We start from the raw sequence: 27,492 nt of genomic DNA, 5'->3' as shown, positions 1-27,492 counted from the left end.
ATCAGACACACTACTGATTTCAGCCACAGTGAAATGATGCAGGAATCATCAATTAATGTATCTCCAAATTCTATAGAGCACTGACCGAAAACTAATACTTAAAATTATGGAACAGTTTTTTCACAAAATAATTGTGAGGTTTCTTTCAGCACTGACTGAAAACTAATACACGAAATTATGGAACAGTTTCTTCACAAAATAATTGTAAGGTTTCTTTCAGTACACATATATGCAAAATAGAACAGAATAGAAGAGAATAGAAACTTTATTGTCATATGACATGCCATATGCAGTCACATGATTGGGACATAGGTGACTCGTCAGTTTAAAGCTACTTTCTAATTGTAAGTATACAGAATAATTGCACGTATTTTGTAATTTTAAGTACCACAAAATTATTTAAAATAATCGTGGTGAAAATAAAGTAAAATTAAGAATAAGTATTTATTTACAGTACTTTTTTTAGCGTGACAGAATGTAACATCAGGCTCAATTATTTGTGACAGTCAGTCATAAATTCTTTTACACTGTAATAATATTTACTTGCTAGGTGTTGTTGTTGGTGTGGTTTTCAGTCCAGAGACTGGTTTGATGCAGCTCTCCATGCTACTCTATCCTGTGCAAGCTTCTTCATCTCCAAGTACCTACTGCGACCTACATCCTTCTGAATCTGCTTAGTGTATTCATCTCATGGTCTCTCTCTATATGGTCTCTGATAGTAGGCCAGGCACTGACAGAGGAGGTTGTTTCCCCACCACCATCTATCAGCTTTGGTAAGGTTACAAAAGGTGGGAGAAGTAACTGCACTGGTTCTTGTTGCACTGTCACGTAAGTTGTATCACTGATCCTGTTAATAAGGCTGCTTTGTTATTGTACAGCAGTGTGGGGTTGTACAAAATCATGTATAATTTGAAGCACTCTACTGGAGCCTGAGAACCTTAACTTTGTCAGTTGCTCATGCAATATTTTTGTCATTAAACGCACGTGGTGGTGGCAAGGCCACAGTTTTATCAGCATAACAAATGCCTCAGGGCAGCTATATGTGGTGTGGATCAGTGACCTGCAAGGTCTCTCATGCAAGTGTCATTCTGAGTGTTCCCAGTGAGCTACTCCATATGCAGACTCGCTAATCATTGATGTGATCATCTGGTTAACACCTGAGATGGAGGTTGAAACTAGTCTATTGGCTTGACCGAACTTCTTTAGCCAAAGTTTCTAAGACTGCGGAATCACATGAACTTAACGTCAGCAGCAATGGCCATACTTTCTGACAACTGGCAGATGGCGACATTAAATTGTGTGGTCAACAGCCATGAAGTGCCATGGGTTGGGCCAGGCAGCCTTGGCTTCTATTGAACCACCATATGTTGACATTGTTGATAATTAGAGTGAAGAACATCATGGCATTGCCAGTCTTCACCTGCATTGTCTGCAGTGGGTACACATCAATCAAACTGTCATAATCAATGTTTGTGATGTTTCTCAGGTTCTCTGTGTCGCTCTCCTTCCACAGTTGTTTCTATTCAGTGGACAAGGTGGTGATCCTGCTCCAATTGTCATTTGGTGCATATCCAGTAGGATTACCTGTACATAGAGGCCATGTGGGGGGGGGGGGGGGGTGTATGCTGAAAAATAGGCTATTTGGCAACAGTTACTGCAAGCTGCGGGATCATTGTCAGAGGTCCTGGACTCAGAGGCTGTTTGCAATGCCCATAAGTATCATCCAAATGTATTCTGCTCCCATTGGTAGTAAATGGGCAGTTGATTGAGTTTAAGGTAAACACGGGAGTGATAGTGAGTCTAATTAACTTAGATACATAAAAGCTCTTGGACTGCCCTGGGTTGCAATGGCCACTTCATCAAGCTGTTTCCTATAGTAAACAGTGCATTCTTTTGAGGGAGCACATTATAAGAATTTGGAACAGTAACTTTTGTTCATGGTAAATTCACCATTGCTGCAAAATATTTTTGGGTTAGTGGCCTTTTCTGTTTTTGGCTTCCAGATGGTTGACAAACTATGCTTAGTGTCTCAGTTGGTCCCCTTTCATGATATGAAGTCCTTACTATGGTCATATGACCAGCTGTTTGAGAATACCTTGGGCCAGGCTGATAGTTTGAGGCACACATCTCTCTTAAGAGAGATCTCTCTTAAGAAATTTTGTCACCCCTTCTCATCCCTTCACCATGTATGATAAAGTCAAGATCAAGTCACAGTGTTGGCAGGACTTTGGCATCATTTCTTCTATTCTGTTGAGTCAGTGGGACACTGCCTTGATGGTGATTCAGAAACCAGACAGTGCCTTTGCAGGGATTTTAAACAGATGATCAGTGCACAATATGTCATGGATTTGGATCTGGTCAGAGGGGTTGTTGGCGAATTTATCAAGAGGCCAGTATTTTTCATGGATCGACTTGCACATTGTTTGCCTGCAGTTAGTATTGGACACAGTTTTTGGAATTTCTTGCACCTCAACACCCACTTCAGGCTTTACCTTTTGGAATTTTGTCTGCTCCAGGAATTTATCAATGATACTTGGAGCTGCTGATTCAGGTCATTCCCTGTTGCGTAAACTAACTCGATGACTTCTGGATAGTATGTTCAATACAAGCGGGGCATTTCTGAAACCCGCAGATGACCTTCCAAAGCCTTCTGGATAATGCCTTCATTGCAGGCTGGCAAACTGCAGTTTTTTCTCCCCAAAGGTGCATTTTTTGGGACATGTGCTTAGCACTGATGGCCTCATTCCTATGGATGAGCACATGAAAACCATCATCAACCAGCCAGCACCCAAGAAACTGAAAGAGCGCCTGTCCTTTATGGGCAAGATTTCTTATTACAATAAGTTCATTCCCCAGGCCCTGCACACTTTATATCCTCTTAACTGGCTTCACCAAAAGGGCATCAAGTTTCTATAGTGTGTGGACTGCCAACTGGCCTTACAGCCCCTCAAGCAGTGATTGTTCTCTGCTCCCTGTCTGGCTTCCTTTACACTGGGTAAACCATTAACCCTGGCTGCTTATACTTCCCAGTACAATACTGGTACAGTTCTGTTCCATCAGAAACAAGATGGCATTGAGCACTCCATCATTTATGCATCAAAGAGGCTTTCCAAAACACAACATAACTACTCAAAGATGGAAAAGGAGGTGCTATCATCTTTGGTATTACAAAGTCTCATGCTTTTTTGTAGGGAGAAAAGTTCTTACTCATCACCAATCACAAGCCCCAGTTTCCTTTTTTAGCCCTTACTCTAAGCTACTGGACCAGACTGCCCATTGGTTGCAGATGTCAGGCCTCTTAGTAATTACATCTGTTTCTAGTCAACCAGCCAAATTGCTAATGCAGATGCACTATCATGGTTGTCGGCCAGTCCCAATCGGGTGTTCAATCAACAGGAGACTATAGTTTTTTTCTTTGGATGCCACTTTGCAGCAAACATTGCTGGATTTTCCTGTGACAATGTGTGGGAAATTGTGGCTGCCATGGCCACCAACCAGCTCTTCTGGAAAATCAGCAGTCCAGACAGAATAGCATGGGCATGCTCCCTCTCAAGCAGCTTCAATGTGGCACACATTTTTTGCTGCAAGACTGGGGGTTGTTGTGCTTGCCACAGGGGAGCAAGGCAGTTGAGGGGTTGTCCCTCTGGTGCTGCTTCCTTGCATATTCCAGATACTGCATGCATCGTACTGGTGTATGTCTCGCATGAGGACTTTGGTGCGTCATCACGTCTAGTGGTCAGTGATCAACTGTGATACTGAACACCCCATGTCGGCTTGCGCATCATGCGCACAGAATCTAGCTGTGCCACTGTGTTAGTTTTCCCTTTGGCCAGGTCTGGGGCACCTATACTCAGTCATAGCTTATCAAATGCCATAGACATGGTGAACATTGCCCATACCCCCTGGAACTTATTTCTCCCAGCTGCATCTCTGCAAATTGACAGGTAATCAATATTGTTTTTAACAAGTGATTGTGACTAATATTTACACATCTCAAGATGGTCATTTCACTCTGCAAGAGAACAATGATCTACCAAAAGATGCAAATATTTTCAACATAAAACAATTAACAATATGGAGTGACCAGTTCAATCTCCCAAGCACCCTCTTAGATGGCATGTCCTCCCTGCATCCTTGTTATGCTGAGAGCAGCTTTGCAAGAAGAAGAATGTTAATTTTCTATGGGTGTCATGGTCACACAGCATCATGTGGTGTTGTATGGTTGCTGGGAGTAAACACACTCTGTATGAATGTTACTTGTGTTTAACATCCATTTTGTCCATTTTGACAAGTTCAACATTTCATGATAAATTATTTGCCCTTAACTGTTTTCTGTTGTATGTATAATGTGTCTCATGTTCTACAAGTTCAACTCCTCTGACTTATTAATTTTTGGAATATGGTCTTACTGGGATTTTTATTTCAGCGTAGAGAAACAGATCTGTGTTTTTATTGACACCTAGTGACATTTGTGACATGATCAAGGATCATCCCACATTTAGGCTAATAAAGATAAATGGTAATAGCTTCACATGGACTCAGGAAATAGCTCTGGAAATGACTTGGTCAATAATATTAAAGATAAACCCAGACCCCTTGCAAATGGCATATTATTTACTATTAGGTGAATTATTCAAATAAAACTGTACAAATGGCTCATCATATCTTGAAAAACTTATGCATACTACACAGACTAGTAACTTTGTTCCTTATGTAGAAAACATAAAGCTGTTAAGTTCACCTGATAGAAACGGAGGTGCTATAAACTAAAAAATTAATGAGCAATGGCTGAATCATTCAGATAAACAGCCAAAAGTAGCACTGCACAGAATATGATACAGAAAAGTCATGTAGACTCCTATATGGATAACGAAAGAAGGAAGTCTTCAGTTTATCAATGGAAACTGGAGTTTATCCACAAAAGAGATTGACGGATTATGAGATATGCGTACTATCTATAGTGGAATACTGATCAAGTGTGTATGGGCAATAACAGGTAGAATCAACAGAGAATATGAAGTATTTACAGAGAAGGGAAGTACAGATGGTCACAGGTTTAATTTTTAGGTAACAGAAATGATGAAATATTAACTGGGATATGTTTCTCGAAATACCACCAAAGATTTTACGAAACATGTTATCACACTGTTCAAATTGGCAATGATACTCTATTTATGGAGATTAGATTTTTTCACTTGACATGCAAAGGTTCAAGTTTGTTGTATACCTCACTAAATGAGTTTATACTTCATCGCATCTAAATATGGCACTCAAGTAAACACAGTGAGTGTCATGTACAAAAAAAAGTGGCACTAACTGATTTTCTAATTCAGAGATTTTGGTTTGAACAGACTCTTACTCAGCCAAAAGAGATAAGATACTCGGACATCATATCCATTGTATATTGTGCAATATGCAAGGGATGCAAGACTGCCCAGATATGAAGATATGAAATTTTATGGCCTCAAAACCTTTCAGTTTGATTGCTCCCTCATTGCTGTCTTAAAAAAATAAACTAAATAAGTGATCAAGATTTAAGTCTCTTACATTCACATCATCAAAATTATATGAACATACACATTTTAGCAATATCTTGCAAGCAGTGGACAGGCAACCGAGAGCATGATTTAGGTGTCATTATAAGAATTAAAGCAGCAACTAACCACATGTAAAGTGTGGTATTACCAGTACCTACACCAAGTTGCCTGTAACCACAATTAAAGTGAAGTATCATTGATCCCTACACCATGGCACTTGCTGCCATGTGGCCACAGGTCACACATCACACAGCTCATGACCAGCAGCTTCTGGCTCATGTGATGGGCAGTGCAGGTGAGGCCACTGTACATAGCTGCCTCCACGGTATTGTAGCAACATCCAGCTGGCATGCCCTCAGCAAATAGCTCCAACTAACTACAGTTCCATTGATGTTGTGGCATGCCACAGCAGACTCACCAATGATGGGCATATTCCTATGCTACCAGTGTATGCAGTACCACGCTCGGGCAGTCTTGTCCTGGATTATGCTACTGCTTTTACCAGGAAGCTGCAACACTTGGATCATCCTCAACTGGACTTAGAATTTGCTTGGAATATGACTATTCTAGGAATTCTTCTACTCAGCACTGATTACCTGTGTCATCCATGGATTTTACTAATCACCATCCCAGTGGCAGCAGTAGCCCATTCATTAAAGTTTTGCACAATTCTGTTTTCAGTCTTCATTTGTAGAAAAATCAACTGTATTGATTACTCATGTCTTCTGTTATCTGTTGTACCTCCATTGATGGGTACAACAAATTAGGGGTGACAGAGGGTAGTTCTTGTGCTGGTTTCCAATTCCTGACATGGTGCCACATCCTCACTTTCCAGTACTGTGTCTTTACTGCTATGCCACTCAAACCCCTGCCTGTCCAGATGGAGCATAAACTCCAACATTGGGCGCTTACTCTAGCCAAATATAAGTATGAAATTCACTATAACACCATGGTATACCATGCCAATGTGGATACTTTATCTCATCTTCCTGTCAGATCAGATGTGGAATTTGATTCTTCTGAGGATGCTTGCTTTCACATTGACCACTTTGATAAGCCACAGTACTTACCTCTCTAACTGACAACCAATGAATCTCACAACCACGCAGCAGGATGGTACCCTCCATCTCTTTTGTCAGTTTATTCAGTCACGCTGGCCTGAGGATAGGAAGTGGTTTCCCAATGAGTCTTTTCAGTGTTGGCTTCGCCAGTGGGACACTTATTTGGTCCAAAATGGAATTGTGCTCTTAAACACACCAAGTGAATAGACCCATGAGCTGATCCCAGCATCACTGCTGCATCAGATATTACTTACTTTGTAAAGACACTGGGGCATTATCTGTATGAAGAAATTGGCCAGGCGGTATTGTACATGGCTGGGGATGGACAAAACCATTGAACACATGACCATGCATTGCAATCAATGTGCTGAGAATCTGCCTAATCATTACCAACAGTTTTGACTGACCTCCACTGCTTGCCCTCTGGTGGTGAATTCACATCGACTTTGAAGGGCCATTTGGGAGCTTGCAATGGCTTATCGTAGTACATGCTGTTTGCTAATTTCCTTTTGTGGTCCCTACGAATTCCACAAAGTTGACCAGCACGATTCAAGCTCTAGCAACAAAATGGATTACCACCTACTATTGTAGCTGATAATGGTCCGAAATTGACTGCATCAGCATTAGTGTCTGTCTGTAAGGCCAACGGCATCACCCACATGAGACAAACACCCACTCACCACAATCTAACAGTGAGGCACAATTTGTGTGTACCTTCAAGGCGCAGCTGTTGAAATTATGGCTGTTCCACTCCAAGCAAAATGCTCTGCCCCTGTCCTTCTCAGCATATTGTATGACACCTCAAATGTATGATGCCTTAGAGAGATAAGTCACTGGCTGAATTTTTGCATGGCAGTACTTACTGGACTATGCTACATCTTCTCCAACCTCCTCAGTCCCCAGGCACTCCTCTATCCCCTTGAAAATTCCAGGCCAATGCCAAGGTGTTTTTCAGGATCTTTAACAGTGGCCATTTTTGGGAAACTGGCATTATAAGCAAACTCATTAGCAGAGCAACCTATGTTATTCAGGGTGGGTTGGGACACCATCATAACAGACACGAGAGTCAGCTGCACGCTCACACTATTCATTATCCTGCTGCAGTCCTTTCTGTTCCAGAGAATGTTCAAGCAGACAGTTTCTCACCTGGCAATTATCCATAGTGGGTTTTGTACCAGCTGCCCAGTGGTACTAGCAGGGTTTCCGCATCACTGTTGCTGCAGCTGCAGGCATCAGAGCCTCAGTCATCTCAGCCACAAGTGCTGCACCCTCTGCCGCAACAGCCCCAATCACCACAGCCCCTGGCATTGCAGTCTCTGCGACCACAGTCTGTGTCACTGCCACATCTGGGTCACCACCATGGATATTGCTCCTCCTGTTTTCCCAGCCGTGGCTGCTGTCCTCTTTGCCATTGTCTGCTGAGACACCTGTGGACTGGATTCACCTGTGGCATAGTGGGGATTGCTCACATGAGGACAGGCAGAAGACACATATTTCCTCTGCTATGTCTTCTGGTTTTTCTGGGGGCCCGTGCAACGAATGCTGGAATGCAGGTCAGCCGTGTCTAGATCCAGCTTCCGGTCTGACATCACCACCCTACCTCTGGCCCAGACCTCCCCATCATCACTGTGGCCTATCACAGTAACCATCATGGTGAGGCATTTTGGGGAGGGGGGGGGGGGGGGGGGGGGGGAAGAGGGTGGTATAATCGATGCCTACAGCAAGGTGCATGATGCAATGCAGCTGCTTTGTCACACGTCACACAGTCTATGCCCAGCAGTTCCCGGTTCACGCACAGCATATAGGTGCCTCCATGGTATTGTAGCAACACCAGGCCAGTGTGTGCTCATGATATAGCGGCACATCAGGACAGCTCCAGCCACATTGAGCCATGCCACTGTGGGCTCACTATCAGAGGGCATATTCCTTCACTGCCAGGGCTTCATAAGTGCATGCACCACCACACTCGGGCAGTCTTGACTTGGGTATAATGCTGTTGCTGTTACCATGATGCCGCAACATGCAGATCAACCTCAACTGGACTTCAACTCTGTTTGGACCTAGACTATTCTGAGATGTCTTCTACTAAGCACTCTGATCACCAGTGTCATCTATGGACTTTGCTAATTGCCGTACCAGTGGCATGCTAGCCCAGTCATTAAGGTACGGTATAATTCTGTTTTCTGTCTTCATTTGTAGAGGAATAAACTGTGTTGATTTCTTCCACCTTCTGTTAAGGTGTTGTACCTCCATTCACGGGTACAACATAAACTACACAAACTTTATTCGAAAGTCACAATAATTGATTCTGTACTTAAAAATCCATCTTTATGTGGCTGCTTTAGGCATTTTGTCAAGATTTATTTTACAGTGATTTAGTTGTGTGTTGTCTTACTGTGAACTTTTTTTTTCATCTTAAATTGAGAAACCAAGTGAAAATACACTTGATTTCTCAGTTTCAAATGCAAAATATTTTGCTGGTATTAAGGTACCACATGATTAAATGGGCACAAATACTAGGTATCAACATAAAAACATCTATATTGGAAATCAGACTTTTTTCTTTTTTTTAAATCTTGAAACCTTGAAACTTTTTACACCGATTTACTGTTTTCACGTTATAATACTAATAATATTACACTGACATTTTTTCAGTTTGTTTGTTCTTGATGTGATAAACTTATGATTACAGTTTACTTTGCACGTTTTAAAGTTTTTTATACTCTCACCATCTGTAACCCTGTTACATGGTCAGAAGTTTCAAAGGAGCATCTGATTTTATAAGTACTGGTAACCTACTGCTAATGGCTTAAAGAGTAACAGACATCTTTAAGAACTTTAACCACTTACACTGAAAAGACATCAAACTAATTATTATATATTATAGTGAGAACTGTATCCGAAGGGCCACAGGAATGATGCAGTTTACGGCCACAAAAAGAAAAATTAATTTCATCAGATACTATCTGTTAAAGTAGAAATGAAGATATTCCTTTTGAAAAGTTGTCAATTGATGTGAAAATCAATACTTACATTCTCCTGGATGATGACTTTGAAACCATATCTCCAAATCCACCTGGCATACCAATCACAGACAGAATAACTTTAAGATTTTTGTTACGAGTTTTGAGACCAACAAGAGACTTAATGACCTGAAAAAAAAAAAATTTAACATAACACAACAGAAAAGATTGACTATATTAATTACACATTATGTATGGGGGGAGGGGGGGGGGGGGCAAATGTTTAACTTACAATATACACCAATTAGCCAGAGGATTATGTCCATCTGCTTAACAGTGTGTTGGTTAATCTCTGAAATGCAATGCAACAACAGTTCTGGTAGTATGGATTTAACAAGTTATTGGTAAATTTCCTGAGGTATGTGGCACCGGATGTCTACACACAAGTCACACAATTCCTGTAAATTATGGGTCAATCGCTTCTTTTGGGTGCAGAGCTGGCAACCAGTAGTGTCCCAAATGTGTTCCATCAGGTTCATATCATGCAAATTTGATGGCCAAGGCCGGCCGGAGTGGTCGAGCGATTCTAGGCGCTACAGTCTGGAACTGTGCGATTGCTACTGTCACAGGTTCGAATACTGCCCAGGGCATGGATGTGTGTGATGACCTTAGGTTAGTTTGGTTTACGTAGTTCTAAGTTCTAGTGGACTGATGACCTCAGAAGTTAAGTCCCATACTGCTCAGAGCCATTTGAACCATTTGATGGCCAAGACACCAACGTGAGTTCACTAGAATACTCCTCAAACCACAAAGCACTGTAACCTTACGACAGGGACAGTTATCTGACTGAAAGATGTCATAGCCATCAGGGAAGGTATCAAGCATGTATCGATACAGGTGATCCATAAAAACATTCACATAGTCCACAACCATCACGGTGCCTGCAATTAGTACCACAGGTCCCATGAAAGCCCAGGTGAATGCCTTCCATAGCATAATACTGACCCCACCAGATTGTGCTTGTGGCATGGTTCATGTTTCAAGAAGCCAGTTCCCTGAATGAGTGTATATCTGGACATGACCATCAGCCTGGTGTAACAAGAAACATGATTCATACAACTAAGTGACATGTGTTAAATAATCCACACTCTAATCTTGAAGATCTCATGTCCACTACAATCATAATTGACGTTGTCATTGATTCAACACGGGAACATGCAGAGATCATCTGCTTCAGTCTCTCCCATGTTCAACAAAGTTTGCTGAATGGCGTGCTTTTAAAAACTTGTGCTGCCCCATCATTGTTCTGCATCATCATATCCATCACAGATAACTGACTGTCTTGTTTTACACAGCTGGCAAGCCTCCAACCTCAATGTTCTGTGATGTGGCATGTACATTCAACACCTTGTCACATACTTGTGGCTTCACCACCATTCAATCACATTCCATTGATAATCATTACAGTAGCATACACACAGATGATGACCAACATCACTGTTGCCAAGGTGCTTGTTCCCAAGTGGTGGGCCATAGCAATCTTCCCTTTCTCAAAGTCCCTTACGTCAGTGGATTTCCAAATTTGTGGCCTATATTGTCACTAAAATGATTCCTCATTCGTAATTGCTCCAATTATATATTTTGCTTGCCGAATTGTGTGCCCACAATGCCATCAGATGGCATTCAATCTTGTGGTGGCCAGTATTCATAATGCTTTGGTTTATCATTGCATATTGTTTAAATTTTTTGATTTTCAACAACAAGGATTTAAAATGGGTCAAAGATTCTATCAAAATCCAATTAAATTTTCCAGGCAGGCCATATAAATTAAAAGGCTTACCCTCAGTTTTGAGAAATTCTCAGCAGAGAAGGTTACATAGTTCAGACTTAATTGTCATTGATCAGAACAATGAACCTGGTTAAGACAACAGTTCCTCTTGCCCAGTTTACAAATAAAATTTTGTAGGTTTTAGTCAAAACTGCAAGATGACCATGATAAACTTAACACAAAGCTAGAATTTGTATGTTGGGAATGAAACCCATCCCTAACACAAGCCATGTGACTGGCTTGGGAAAAATCCTTGGATGTTTCTGGAAACAAACATTTTTAAAAGTGAAACACTGGTAAATAATGCATGGTTAATGGAAAAAATGCTTAAACAGAAATAAAAAACTGTAAAACTATAACATTCGAATAAGCACTGAGTCTAAGTCTAGCGGCCGCTGGCTGGATGGCTGGCCGCTTAGGTGGCACAGCTGCTGCATGGCTGGCAGACAGCGCCACATGTAGAGGACGCGCATAATTGCGCTCCCTGCCGCCATTGGATAAGCAGCTGCAGCAGCAAGTCATATACTCCTAGCTCACTCATTTGTTACATAATTTAATTCTTAATTTCTTTGCGTGTTTTTGGTACTTGCATTGTTTAATTCATAAATTTTGGGCATATTATAGTATTTGAGAGTTGTAGCATCGCGTTTTAGTACCTGAATAGTGTAAAATCGCGCAGTCTCCTTCCGCCGCCGAGCAGTGTTGTGTCAGCAGTGTGCAAGTAAAAGCATTACTGCATTTACTAGGCAATCTTGTATTTTAATAACTGTTTAAATTTTGTGTCAATTTGTTTGCGCTCTCTGTAGATTAGTTCAGACGTTCTTTGCACAACAGTTTTTAGCATGGATAGGGACTGCAACTGCTGTGTTCGGATGCAGGCTGAATTGGCATCCCTTCGCTCGCAGCTTCAGGCAGTGTTGGCTTCGGTCACACAGCTTGAGGCTGTTGCCAGTGGGCATCACTGTGGGGGTCCGGATGGGGGTTTATCGGGGACGGCCAGCTCGTCTCACGCATCCCCCAATCGGACTACGACTGTGGTTGCCCAGGATACTGCCCGCATTGAGGCTGATCCCTCACCTGTAGTAGAGTGGGAGGTCATCTCAAGGTGTGGCAAAGGGCGAAAGACACTCCGGAGGGCTGAACGGATGGTGTCTCCAGTTTGTCTGACAAACCGGCTTCAGGCTCTGTCTCAGGCTGATACTGATCTTCGGCCTGACATGGCTGCTTGTTTTGTTCCAGAGGTTGCCCCTCAGTCTGCAAGATCCGGGCGGTCGCAGAGGGTGGGCTTACTGGTAGTTGGGAACTCCAACGTCAGGTGCGTAATGGGGCCCTTAGGGATATGACAGCAAGAGAGGGGAAGAAAACCAATGTGCACTCCGTGTGCATACCGGAGGGAGTCATTCCAGATGTGAAAAGGGTCCTTCCGGATGCCATGAAGGGTACAAGGTGCACCCATCTGCAGGTGGGCGCTCATGTCGGCACCAATGATGTGTGTCGCTATTGATCGGAGGAAATCCTCTCTGGCTTCCGGCAGCTATCTGATTTGGTGAAGACTGCCAGTCTCGTTAGCGGGATGAAAGCAGAGCTCACCATCTGCAGCATCGTCAACAGGACTGACTGTGGACCTTTGGTACAGAGCCGAGTGGAGGGTCTGAATCAGAGGCTGAGACGGTTCTGCGACTGTGTGGGCTGCAGATTCCTCGACTTGCGCCATAGGGTGGTGGGGTTTCGGGTACCGCTGGATAGGTCAGGAGCCCATTACATGGATCAAGCGGCTACACTGGTACCAGGGGTTGTGTGGCGTGGTCTGGGCGGTTTTTTAGGTTAGATGGCCTTGGGCAAGTAGAGAAAGGGCAACAGCCTCAACGGGTGCAAGGAAAAGTCAGGACATGCAGGGACCAAGCAGCAATCGGTATTGTAATTGTAAACTGTCGAAGCTGTGTTGGTAAAGTACCGGAACTTCAAGCACTGATAGAAAGCACCGAAGTTGAAATCATTATAGGTACAGAAAGCTGGCTGAAGCCAGAGATAAATTCTGCCGAAATTTTTACAAAGGTACAGATGGTGTTTAGAAAGGATAGATTGCATGCAACCGGTGGTGGTGTGTTTGTCGCTGTAGTGAAGTAGAAGTGGATAGTTTGTGTGAATTATTATGGGTGGAAGTTACACTCAACAAACGAGCTAGGTTAATAATTGGCTCATTTTACCGACCTCCCGACTCAGCAGCATTAGTGGCAGAACAACTGAGAGAAAATTTTGAATACATTCCACATAAATTTTCTCAGTATGTTATAGTCTTAGGCGGAGATTTCAATTTACCATATATAGACTGGGACACTCAGATGTTTAGGACGGGTGGTAGGGACAGAGCATCGAGTGACATTATACTGAGTGCACTATCCGAAAGTTACCTCGAGCAATTAAACAGAGAATCGACTCATGGAGATAACATCTTGGACCTACTGATAACAAACAGACATGAACTTTTTGACTCTGTATGTGCAGAACAGGCAATTAATGATCATAAGGCCATTGCAGCATCCCTGAATATGGAAGTTAATAGGAATATTTAAAAAAAGGGAGGAAGGTTTATCTGTTTAGCAAGAGTAATAGAAGGCAGATTTCAGACTACCTAACAGATCAAAACGAAAATTTCTGTTCCGACACAGACAATGTTGAGTGTTTATGGAAAAAGTTCAAGGCAATTGTAAAATGCGTTTTAGACAGGTACGTGCTGAGTAAAACTGTGAGGGACGAGAAAAACCCACCGTGGTACAACAACAAAGTTAGGAAACTACTGCGAAACCAAAGAGACCTTCACTCCAAGTTTAAACGCAGCCAAAACCTCTCAGACAAACAGAAGCTAAACAGTGTCAAAGTTAGCATAAGGAGGGCTATGCGTGAAGCGTTCAGTGAATTAGAAAGTAAAATTCTATGTACTGACTTGACAGAAAATCCTAGGAAGTTCTGGTCTTACGTTAAATCAGTAAGTGGCTCGAAACAGCATATCCAGACACTCCGGGATGACGATGGCATTGAAACAGAGGATGACACGCGTAAAGCTGAAATACTAAACACCTTCTTCTAAAGCTGTTTCACAGAGGAAGACCGCACTGTAGTTCCTTCTCTAAATCCTCGCACAAACGAAAAAATGGCTGACATTGAAATAAGTGTCAAAGGAATAGAAAAGCAACTGAAATCACTCAACAGAGGAAAGTCCACTGGACCTGATGGGATACCAATTCGATCCTACACAGAGTACTCGAAAGAACTTGCCCCCCTTCTAACAGCCATGTACCACAAGTCTCTAGAGGAATGGAAGGTTCCAAATGATTGGAAAAGAGCACAGGCAGTCGCAGTCTTCAAGAAGGGTTGTCAAGCAGATGCATCAAACTATAGACCTATATCTCTGACATCGATCTGTTGTAGAATTTTAGAACATGTTTTTTGCTTGAGTATCATGTCGTTTTTGGAAACCCAGAATCTACTCTGTAGGAATCAACATGGAGTCTGGAAACAGCGATCGTGTGAGCCCCAAATCGCTTTATTTGTTCATGAGACCCAGAAAATATTAGATACAGGCTCCAGGTAGATGCTATTTTTCTTGACTTCCGAAAGGCATTCGACACAGTTCCGCACTGTCGCCTGATAAACAAAGTAAGGGCCTACGGAATATCAGACCAGCTGTGTGGCTGGATTGAAGAGTTTTTAGCAAACAGAACACAGCATGTTGTTACCAATGAAGAGACATCTACAGACGTTAAAGTAACCTCTGGCGTGCCACAGGGGAGTGTTATGGGACCATTGCTTTTCACAATATATATAAATGACCTAGTAGATAGTGTCGGAAATTCCATGCGGCTTTTCGCGGATGATGCTGTAGTATACAGAGAAGTTGCAGCATTAGAAAATTGTAGCAAAATGCAGGAAGATCTGCAGCGGATAGGCACTTGGTGCAGGGAGTGGCAACTGACCCTTAACATAGACAAATGTAATGTATTGCAAATACATAGAAAGAAGGATCCTTTATTGTATGATTATATGATAGTGGAACAAACAATGGTAGCAGTTACTTTTGTAAAATATATGGGAGTATGAGTGCGAAACGATTTGAAGTGGAATGATCATATAAAATTATTTGTTGGTAAGGCGGGTACCGGGTTGAGATTCATTGGGAGAGTCCTTAGAAAACGTAGTCCATCAATGAAGGAGGTGGTTTACAAAACACTCGTTCAACCTATACTTGAGAATTGCTCATAAGTGTGGGATCCGCACCAGATCGGGTTGACGGAGGAGATAGAGAAGATCCAAAGAAGAGCGGCGTGTTTCGTCACAGGGTAATTTGGTAACCATGATAGTGTTACGGAGATGTTTACCAAACTCAAGTGGCAGACTCTGCAAGAGAGGCGCTCTGCATCGTGGTGTAGCTTGCTCGCCAGGTTTTGAGAGGGTGCGTTTCTGGATGAGGTATCGAATATATTGCTTCCCCCTACTTATACCTCCCAAGGAGATCACGAATGTAAAATTAGAGTGCACACGGAGGCTTTCAGACAGTCATTCTTCCCGCGAACCATACGCAACTGGAACAGGAAAGGGAGGTAAAGTTGTGTGGCCTGCGGAGTATGAATGTAGATGCAGATGTAGATGTAGATGAATGATCAGCGAGTCACAACACTTTTCCCCCCTTTGAAATTTTTTCACTGGCCTTGATGGAGGTGGCCTGTAGATTGCTAAAGTCCATAGGCATGTGACTGGCTGTAAAGTCTCAAGGAGGAGGCTTCCCGTACAGACAGAAGTGTCCCCAATGATAACGGGTCGAGATGACAGGAGACGTAGGGGTTGAATCTGCTAGGGCCCCATGCACCAATCTGCCCGTTGTGGCAAGTCCAGTTGATATAACAGGAGGCATGGGCGATGTGTCGGCGTCCATAGGAGAAGGAGGCAAGTAGATTGGCTCCGACAGATGATGGTCATCCGGTTCCTGCATGGGCACGTCTCCTGGTGGCATCCGTTCTTGTGCTGGCACCGAGATGATGGTGAGAGGGCTGCGTTGTTGGTAATGAGAGATGCCAAGATCCCGAGCATCCGGTAGAGCTGAAGGTGGTGCAGCGGCATTCAGTACAGGCATTGCCGGCACACGAGGCCAAAGCTGGTCCAAATGACGCACTGCAACACCGGTGACCATCTGGATTTGATACAGGAGTCGGCCACAGTGTCGTAAGATGCGGCCTGGTCTCCATTTTGGACGCCTGCCATATCCACGTACCCAGACAAGGTCGTCGTCAGTGAACCGGCCAAGCAAAGGCACCCGCGTCCTAGAGGTGGAAGGCTGCAGAAGATGAAGTAGCGTGTGGGGCTGTCGGCCATGTAAGAGCTCAGCCAGGCTGTAGGCGCCCTTGGGGGTGAAACGGTAAGAAGCCAGAAACTGGAGAAGCACATCATCAGCAGCAGAAGAAATAAGGAGTTTCTGTATCTGAGCCTTAAATGTGCAGACCAGTTGTTCAGCCTCACCGTTTGATTGTGGATGGAACGGAGGGGCCGTGACATGCATAACACCGTGACGAGCACAAAAATCTGCAAATTTGTAAGAGGTAAATTGCGGACCATTATCAGTAACAAGAGTAGAGGGAAGGCCTGCCAAAGAAAAAAATGCGGGTGAGAGCACTTGTGGTTGCAGCGGTGGTAGGCGACGTGCAACAGACAATGAAAGGAAAGTTAGAGTAGGCATCAATTACGAGGAGCCAATAAGTACCTAAAAAAGGACCCACGAAGTCAGCATGGATGCGCTCCCAGGACGTCTCAGGCGAAGGCCACGGTGACAAAGATGACTTAGGGGCGGCGGCCTGTGACGCACAAGGGCCGCAGGCAGCGACCATGTGTGCCATTTCAGAGTTGATGCCAGGCCAGTACACATGACGGCGCACCGGGTCAGACGTCTGGCCAACCCTTCCGAATACAGCGTAAAACCTGGGAGAGGGTATGATCAGAACCTGTAGCCACTGCCAGCTGGTCCCCAGTGATGGGGAATCTGTCCACAACCCACTGCTCGGCAACATCCAGATGAAAACAGAAAAGTTCGTCCGTAACATATGCCAGACCAGGACCCATGGGAAGGTGAGACAGTGCATCAGCATTCACATGTTGAGAAATCAGCCGGAAATGAACCTCATAATTGAAACGAGACAACTAAAGAGCCCAACGCTGGAGGTGGTGTGCAGCCTTGTCGGGAAGTGACGATAATGGACAAAGCAAGGAAACAAGTGGCTTGTGATCCGTAACAAGATGAAATTTGGATCCATAGAGAAAAACATCAAACTTATGAAGAGCATAAATAATGGCCAAAGCTTCTTTTTCAATTTGAGAATACTTTTATTGGACGTCCATGAGCTTTTGGGAGGCATAAGCAATGGGTTTTTCAGAGCCGTCTGAAAAACGGTACGCAAGGACTGCACCAACCCCATATTGAGAGGCGTCTGTGGCAAGAACAAGATGTTGGCACGGTCGATAAGTAGCCAGGTATGGGGAACTGTTCCAGCATAGTCTTCAATTTCTGGAAAGCTGCATCATATGAAGTGGACCAGTGAAAAGGCATGTTTTTATGCAACAGGCGATGCAACGGCTAAGCCACCGAAGAAGCAGACGGTAAAAACTTGTCATAGTATGATATTTTCCACAAGTACCTTAACAGATGTAAGGTGAGGAAATGCATCGATCACAGCAACAGTTTGCTGAAGTGGACAAATACCATCCCGAGAGAGTTGAAACCCCAAGTACGTGACAGATGCCTGAAAAAATTGTGATTTCTGAAGATTACACTTAAGACCGACAGTCTGTAAGACATGAAAAAGTGTGCAGAGGTCCTGAAGATATTCTTCAGTGGTGGAGCCAGTGACAACAATGTCGTCCATGTAATTCATACACCCAGGGACAGGGAGCACTAACAGTTCCAAGAATCGCTGAAAGAGAGCAGGGGCGCTGGCAACCCCGAATGGCAATCATTTGTTGCTCATGTCGGCACCAATGACTCTTGCCGTCTGGGTTCAGAGGTAATCCTCAGTTCGTACAGGCGGTTGGCGGAGTTGGTGAAGGTGGAAAGCCTCGCTCGCGGGGTGGAATCAGAGCTAACTATTTGTAGTATCGTTCCGAGAACCGATCGCGGTCCTCTGGTTTGGAGCCGAGTGGAAGGCTTAAACCAGAGGCTCAGACGATTCTGCGGAGAGCTGGGGTGCAAATTTCTCGACCTCCGCTATCGGGTGGAGAAATGTAGGGTCCCCCTGAATAGGTCAGGCGTGCACTACACGCCGGAAGCGGCTACGAGGGTAGCGGAGTACGTGTGGAGTGCACATGGGGTTTTTTTAGGTTAGAGAATTCCCTCCCTAGGCCCAACAAGACGCCTCCTGAGACGCGGCAAGGCAGGAGTAGGCAAAATGCAACAAGGAATAACAATATTAATGTGCTAATAGTAAACTGCAGGAGCGTCTATAGAAAGATCCCAGAACTGCTCTCATTAATAAACGGTCACAACGCCCATATAGTACTAGGAACAGAAAGTTGGCTGAAACCAGACGTAAACAGTAATGAAATGCTAAACTCTGATTGGAATGTATACCGCAGAGATAGGCTGGACAGTGAAGGGGGAGGCGTGTTTATAGCGATAAGAAGTGCAATAGTATCGAAGGAAATTGAGGGAGATTCGAATTGTGAAATGATTTGGGTGAAGGTCACGGTTAAAGCAGGCTCAGACATGGTAATTGGATGTCTCTATAGGCCCCCGGGCTCAGCAGCTGTTGTGGCTCAGCACCTGAAGAATAATTTGGAAAATATTTCGAGTAGATTTCCCCACCATGTTATAGTTCTGGGTGGAGATTTTAATTTGCCGGATATAGACTGGGAGACTCAAACGTTCATAAAGGGTGGCAGGGACAAAGAATCCAGTGAAATATTTTTAAGTGCTTTATCTGAAAACTACCTTGAGCAGTTAAACAGAAAACCGACTCGTGGCGATAATATATTAGACCTTCTGGTGACAAACAGACCCGAACTATTTGAATCAGTTAATCCAGAACAGGGAATCAGCGATCATAAAGCGGTTACTGCGTCGATGATTTCAGCCGTAAATAGAAATATTAAAAAAGGTAGGAAGATTTTTCTGTTTAGCAAAAGTGACAAAAAGCAGATTACAGAGTACCTGACAGCTCAACACAAAAGTTTTGTCTCAAGTGCAGATAGTGTTGAGGATCAGTGGACAAAGTTCAAAACCATGGTACAATATGCGTTAGATGAGTATGTGCCAAGCAAGATCATAAGAGATGGAAAAGAGCCACCGTGGTACAACAACCGAGTTAGAAAACTGCTGCGGAAGCAAAGGGAACTTCACAGCAAACATAAACATAGCCAAAGCCTTGCAGACAAACAAAAATTACGCGAAGCGAAATGTAGTGTGAGGAGGGCTATGCGAGAGGCTTTCAATGAATTCGAAAGTAAAGTTCTATGTACTGACTTGGCAGAAAATCCTAAGAAATTTTGGTCCTATGTCAAAGAGGTAGGTGGATCAAAACACAATGTCCAGACACTCTGTGACCAAAATGGTACTGAAACAGAGGATGACAGACTAAAGGCCGAATTACTAAATGTCTTCTTCCAAAGCTGTTTCACAGAGGAAGACTGCACTGTGCTTCCTTCTCTAGATTGTCGCACAGTTGACAAAATGGTAGATATCGAAGTAGACGACAGAGGGATAGAGAAACAATTAAAATCGCTCAAAAGAGGAAAGGCCGCTGGTCCTGATGGGATACCAGTTCAATTTTACACAGAGTACGCGAAGGAACTTGCCCCCCTTCTTGCAGCGGTGTACCGTAGGTCTCTAGAAGAGCGAAGCGTTCCAAAGGATTGGAAAAGGGCACAGGTCATCCCCGTTCTCAAGAAGGGACGTCGAACAGATGTGCAGAACTATAGACCTATATCTCTAACGTCGATCAGTTGTAGAATTTTGGAACACGTATTATGTTCAAGTATAATGTCTTTTCTGGAGACTAGAAATCTACTCTGTAGGAATCAGCATGGGTTTCGAAAAAGACGATCGTGTGAAACCCAGCTCGCGCTATTCGTCCACGAGACTCAGAGGGCTTTAGACACGGGTTCACAGGTGGATGCCGTGTTTCTTGACTTCCGCAAGGCGTTTGACACAGTTCCCCACAGTCGTTTAATGAACAAAGTAAGAGCATACGGACTATCAGATCAATTGTGTGATTGGATTGAGGAGTTCCTAGATAACAGAACGCAGCACGTCATTCTCAATGGAGAGAAGTCTTCCGAAGTAAGAGTGATTTCAGGTGTGCCGCAGGGGAGTGTCATAGGACCGTTGCTGTTCACAATATACATAAATGACCTGGTGGATGACATCGGAAGTTCACTGAGGCTTTTTGCAGATGATGCTGTGGTGTATCGAGAGGTTGCAACAATGGAAAATTGTACTGAAATGCAGGAGGATCTGCAGCGAATTGACGCATGGTGCACGGAATGGCAATTGAATCTCAATGTAGCGAAGTGTAATGTGATGCGAATACATAGAAAGATAGGTCCCTTATCATTTAGCTACAAAATAGCAGGTCAGCAACTGGAAGCAGTTAATTCCATAAATTATCTGGGAGTACGCATTAGGAGTGATTTAAAATGGAATGATCATATAAAGTTGATCGTCGGTAAAGCAGATGCCAGACTGAGATTCATTGGAAGAATCCTAAGGAAATGCAATCCGACAACAAAGGAAGTAGGTTACAGTACACTTGTTCGCCCAATGCTTGAATACTGCTCAGCAGTGTGGGATCCGCACCAGGTAGGGTTGATAGAAGAGATAGAGAAGATCCAACGGAGAGCAGCGCGCTTCGTTACAGGATCATTTAGTAATTGCGAAAGCGTTACGGAGATGATAGATAAACTCCAGTGGAAGACTCTGTAGGAGAGACGCTCAGTAGCTCGGTACGGGCTTTTGTTAAAGTTTCGAGAACATACCTTCACCGAAGAGTCAAGCAGTATATTGCTCCCTCCTACGTATATCTCGCGAAGAGACCATGAGGATAAAATCAGAGAGATTAGAGCCCACACAGAAGCATACCGACAATCCTTCTTTCCACGTACAATACGAGACTGGAATAGAAGGGAGAACCGATAGAGGGACTCAGGGTACCCTCCGCCACACACCGTCAGGTGGCTTGCGGAGTACGGATGTAGATGTAGATGTAGATGTAGATGTAGATGTAGATGTAGATGTATTGATAGAGGCCGATAGGCTTGTAAAGGACCAGAAACTGCCGGGAAGCCACATCGAGAGGAAGTTGATGATAAGCTTCTGACAGGTCAATTTTAGAAAAATACTGGCCTCCCGCAAGTTTAGTGAATAATTCTCCAGGTCGGGGCATAGGGTAATTGTCGATGAGGCATTGCGCATTTACAGTGGCTTTAAAATCGCCACAGAGACGAATGTCACCATTGGGCTTAGTAATGACAATGACAGGAGAGGACCACTCACTGGAAGTGACAGGAAGCAAGACCCCTGAAGCAGTGAGACAATCCAGCTCCTGTTTTACCCTATCACGAAGAGCCACAGGAATGGGCCGAGCCCGAAAAAACTTAGGGCGAGCAGTGGCTTTGAGCATGATATGAGCTTCAAAGTCATTTGCAGGCCTAACCCATGAGAAAAAAGGGACAAAAATGTCGTCGACAAGAAATCCAATTGAGCATAAGGAATAGCATAATAGACGATATTGACAGAGTCGTCTATAGAGAACCCAAAAATGCGAAAGGCATCAAAACCAAAAAGATTCTCTGTGTTACTCTGGTCGACCACAAATATGGGAACAGTGAGAACAACGGATTTGTAAGATACCTCAGCATCAAATTGTCCCAAGAGAGAAATCTTCTGTTTATAGTACGTCCGTAATTGCCGAGTGACGGGTGATAGGAGTGGAGAACCCAACTGAAGATACATCTGAGAATTAATTATAGTGGCAGCAGAATTGGTATCCACCTGCATACAAACATCCTGACCAAGGATTTGGACAGTGAGGAATAACTTCCCTGAAAGGGAAGAAGTGCGATTGACACACAACACAGAATCAGGATCAGCGTCATGTTCATGAATATCGTATATGCGATCGGATTGGCAAACGGAAGTCATATGACCTTTCTTTTTGCAACTGTGACACACAGCCCAACGTTGGTGACAATCCTCGCATGAATGTTTTGTAAAATACCTCAGACATGAAGGAAGTTGCCGGGGGTTATGGTGCAGTTTCTTAGAGGTTTGTTTACGGTTAGGCTGAGGCTGCATGTGGGAGCGTACTGCGGCCACATTGACTGGCGGGGACGCACTGCACACATCATCAACAGCACACAGAGGTTGTATTTCCCCGACGTCACCCCACACTTCTATTTGTGCCCCAGTGGCGCAAGAAATTTCAAAAGACTGCACGATGGATAAGACTTCATTGAAAGTCGGATTTGCCAACTGAAGGGCACGTTGCCGAACTTCTTTGTCGGGCACCGACCAGCACACCATACCATGGAATTGGCATAGGATTCTTTGTGAACTTCAGTAACAAATTGACACTTTCGACTGAGGCTGTGAAGTTCAGCAGCCCAAACGCGATAGGATTACTGCGGTTGTTTTTAACGATAAAAGGCAACACGAGAGGCTACCACATGCGTTTGTTTTTGAAAATAGACAGACACAAGTGAGCACATTTCAGCAAAGGACAAAGACGCAGGATCTTTCAAAGGAGCCAATTGTCACAACAACCGATGCATTTGAGGTGAAATCCAGGAACGGAACAGAGACTTACATATTTGTTCATCCATGTCATGAAATGCCAAGAGGTGCTGTCAAAGACATTTTTCGTAATCAGACCAGTCTTCGGCTGTCTCGTCATAAGGAGGAAAAGGATGTATAGACAATGACGAGAAACGCCCCGCATTTGAGGCCACGACGAAATCGCAAATAGCCGATGTTAGAAGTGTTTGCTGTTTAAGGAGACCTTGCAAGAGTTGCTCGACATTAGCCATGGAAACCTGTGGGTCAATGATGAAAAGGAAAAATCCCATCCTCGTCGCCAATTGTTATAACATGAAGTTGAACACATATATTTCAAAACAACACAACACATATAAGTCACTGAGCAAGTTGACAAAGCAAGACATGTGAACACGGTAACATTCGAATGAGCACTGTGTCCAAGTCTAGCAGCTGCTGGCAGGCTGGCTGGCTGGCCGCTTGTAGAGGACGTGCATAATTGTGCGGCAACACTTTGAATGATCGGCGATTCACAACAACAATAAACAAGGAGTTGCGAAATTTGAACAGTGAAATCAAGAATGGTTTACAGTGCAGTGATGCAACAGCCAATCAGTGTTTGGCTTTAATGGCCACAGTATGACAGTAGTCCATCAGCGAGTGGGTTCTATGGAAGCAGCCACTGAGTACAGCAGCAGACAATCTGCACACAGGTGGACACAGCTGACTGGAGATAAACAAGACGCCTCGCCGAAAGAATTACAACTTGCAGCAGACTACAAATCGAGATGACAACTGCAGCACCAGCAAGCAGCAGACGAGTGATTAAAAAACAAAGTAATCCCATAGCAAAAGTGGTTTTATGTTAAGTGATACACAGTGAGTGGCATTAATGAACAAGTCATAGGCACAACAGCAGCCTGGTTCAGTAGACGATAGTGCTCATCAATCTGACATGAATGTAACTTTGAAAGATGGAGATGAAAATCCTATAGTAAATGGAAAGATTAAAGCATCATATACATTGTGTGGTGATATGAGTGAAATGGGCAAAAACAGTACTGATGTGGGTGGGATTGTTAAGGTTCAGGAGGAGGAATCTAGTAGCAAAAATCAGCAAGGGCAAAAGCTTGTGGCAAACGGAAAAGTGGAAATGATGTTAAGACAAATGATGAGTATTTTGAGTAATATAGGTATGAAAGAAGACATTAAGAAGGTGGAAAAGAAAAGTGATAGCATTATAACTGACATTGTTAACTTAAAAGATGAACTGAAGAAATAAATTAAAAAGGAAATGAAGATAGTTAGCACTAATCTTTCAGAATTAAATAAGATGTTTCATATGTTAGTTAAAGATTGTGATAATACTAATGAGATATTCACATTTAGTTGTAAATGTGTGGAAGAGAGAAAGAAACTTTGTGATGACATTAATAGGAAGGTGGAGGTTTCTGAGAAACAATGTGCTGAAAATAGGGTTAACCTTGAGAACCATACGGATCAGATTACAAATGATTCTGAAACAGAGGTAGAAACCAAGTGTGCAGAAATTTTGAGGAAAAACTGCTAAAAGTAAATGAAAATGTAGATTTAAAATTGACTTAAATGAAGATAAACATGGAAGAGGTACAAAATCTAAAGCATAGAGAAAGTGACAGTGGGTCTGACACTCATTCTGGTAAGCAGGATTATTTTTTTCCAGGGAAAAGATTGGTGAGGATTTGTGGTATGAACAGGATCAAATGGTAAGTAAAAAGGAAGTGTGTCAACCTATAACAACAGCAGGTTTACATTGTATACATGTTAAGTGTTTACTGGACAGTGGGAGTGATGTGAATGGCATTTCACAGGCATTTTTTTGAATCTATTAACACAGAGGTATAGTGGTGATGCATTTGTCTGGAATAAAAATTATTTGTGCTACTGGTAAGCTATCACAGAGTGTGAAACGAAATGCACTATTAACTGTGAAATTGTCAGGACAGTTGCTGAAGTGCACTGTCTTGATAATTCAAAACTCAGCATTGATGTAATATTTGGGACTGATTTCTTATTCAATTAGCAAGTAGGGGGTTCAACATTCTGTGTTGGATTCATTCTGTGGTGATAATGGTTACCCCAGCTGTCTATCTCAATTTCATATTTCCTGAGGCAGGAAATCTGTAGTTTATAAGAGAATCAGAATTATTCTATAGTCGACTCTCATGTAATTTTGTACAGTAGGATACTTTAGAACAGAAACATTGTAGAAAAGGTTTCTCTAGTGTTACCTGTGTGTATATACAGATTATGTTGTGTTAGTTATAGGTAATGTCATCATAAGAGGATGGAAGAAAGTAAGTTGGTACAATGGTTAAAGAATTTCTGTCAAGAAGGTGAGGTTAACTGAAAATGAAAGGTGTCAGCATATGTGGAGGATAAGTAACATCTGAAGTAATCAGCTCATTGGTGCAGCAGCAGAGACAATGTGCAGTATAAACCATCTAAAATATGAGATGTTAATATTAATTGTGGTTAGTAGAAGTGTTTGTGTTCAGTTCAATCAGTATATGTGTATAACTATCTATGTGTGTCATAGTATAGCCTTTTCTAACATTAAGGAATTCCAACTTTAAACTTAGTTGTCTGGAGTATTGTATGTGGAAAGAATAAGCAAGGTTTGTACGTATATTGCCCTTCAGGCTAGAATATCAAGCAAATTGATGGAATACAGTGAAATCATAGTTTTTTTGAGTGATAATTTTGTCTGATCAGTAATGAGAGTTATGTTTGCCTTAGCATAAGGATATGTTACTGTGGAGTGTTTTTCAGTACAGTCAATTTTGCAGTGAATAAGCAGAGCAGGTGTTTATTTATTAGGTAATGAAACAATAATGAAATAATGAACAATGTTGTGGTCTTTATGGTTAGGGAGCCTGTCTCTGCAGTGGGGATATTTTTTGAGAGTGCGCTCCACTAGTTAACGAGGTAATAAATGTAAGTAAAATAATGGAGTCAACAGACATGATTGTGTAATGAAAAAGATAACTGCATACAAATGAACATAGTGTAACTGTATTGAAGATTTAAATTTGTCAACTAGGCAACAGTGGGTACAGTGTGTATTGTGCAATTCATGACACTGCAGCTGGGAATAAGAGCTTAACAGAAAGAGCAATATTTTAGTGAGGTACAAGTTATATAATGCTGCATGAGTGGATCTATATGTTATCTGAAAACTTCTATTATGGGTGTAAAGTGGTAATACTGGAATGAAGAACAGTAATTTTGCTGATTAACTGACAACTGTGGTGCTAGGCTGATGTGAATATTCTGACAGGTCAACTATTTGGTAACATTTTGTGTTTTCATGAGAATTTAGTTTTCTGGTTCAATTAGAGCAATGCACAGAGTGGAGTAGTAATTGAGTTTTTTAATGGTGACTCTATTCTATTTTCAGAACGTAATGATTAGTAAATCTATGCTACTACACATATCGAGTTTTTCCTATTTTGCAAATGGGAAAGAAACAAAAGTCTTTCAAGTTTAACCAGTTTCAGAGAGTTGTGACTTAGAGTAATGTTTTGTACTGCAATGTGCACTTGATTTTAAAAAAATTTCTAGTCCACACCTTTTGTACTATAGTCAAATTTAGTACTAATTATTGTAATGTTATGAGAACTATGTAATGTATTTATTTATGATGTAATGACTATCATTTACCATTAGCGTTAAACTTTTTTTTTCTTAGACTTAAGTTATAAGTACAAGTAAGTGTATTAAAGTAGGGTATTTCGTTTTGTGTTAGCAGAAGAGTCAACACCATGTTACAAGTGGAGGTCAAAAAGCATGCGTTTTGGCTCACGCAGGCTGGCATGAGGAGGGAAGAACTATACTGACGTGAGGTCTGGAACATGACAAGGAATGAAAATTCAGAAAGCAGACGTAATTAGTTTGATACTTAACTTTAATCCATTAATGATGATCATTGCTCTTGACAGTACATGATTCACAATATTATCTGTTCAGAATACATTCTTGAAGATAGCAATTATAGTAACTGAATATGGTGCCTTCCAAGGTCGTAGCAAATGGCGTAGCTGAAGGCTATGCTAAACTGTCATCTCTGCAAATGAGAGCATATGTAGACAGTGAACCATCACTAGCAAAGTCAGCTGTACAACTGGGGCGAGTGCTAGGGAGTCTCTCTAGACTAGACCTGCCGTGTGGCGGCACTCGGTCTGCAATCACTGATAGTGGCGACACGCGGGTCCAACGTGTACTAACGGACCACAGTCGATTTAAAGGCTACCACCTACCACCTAGCAAGTGTGGT

General features: G+C 42.8%; 1 protein-coding gene across 5 annotated transcripts in view; it reads right to left on the bottom strand.

The window, feature by feature from the left end:
• LOC126297459 (acidic mammalian chitinase-like) overlaps positions 1-27,492 on the bottom strand; it is a 200,147-nt gene that overhangs the window by 124,029 nt on the left and 48,626 nt on the right. For all 5 annotated transcript variants that reach the window (XM_049988323.1, XM_049988326.1, XM_049988325.1 and 2 more), the window contains one exon: positions 9,632-9,750. In XM_049988323.1, the coding sequence (XP_049844280.1) occupies positions 9,632-9,750 (119 nt within the window). The remainder of the gene's footprint in view (positions 1-9,631; positions 9,751-27,492) is intronic.

This window comes from Schistocerca gregaria, chromosome X (genome assembly GCF_023897955.1).
Source record: "Schistocerca gregaria isolate iqSchGreg1 chromosome X, iqSchGreg1.2, whole genome shotgun sequence".
NCBI classification, from domain to species: domain Eukaryota; kingdom Metazoa; phylum Arthropoda; class Insecta; order Orthoptera; family Acrididae; genus Schistocerca; species Schistocerca gregaria.
This window is presented reverse-complemented; position numbering and strand designations above follow the sequence as displayed.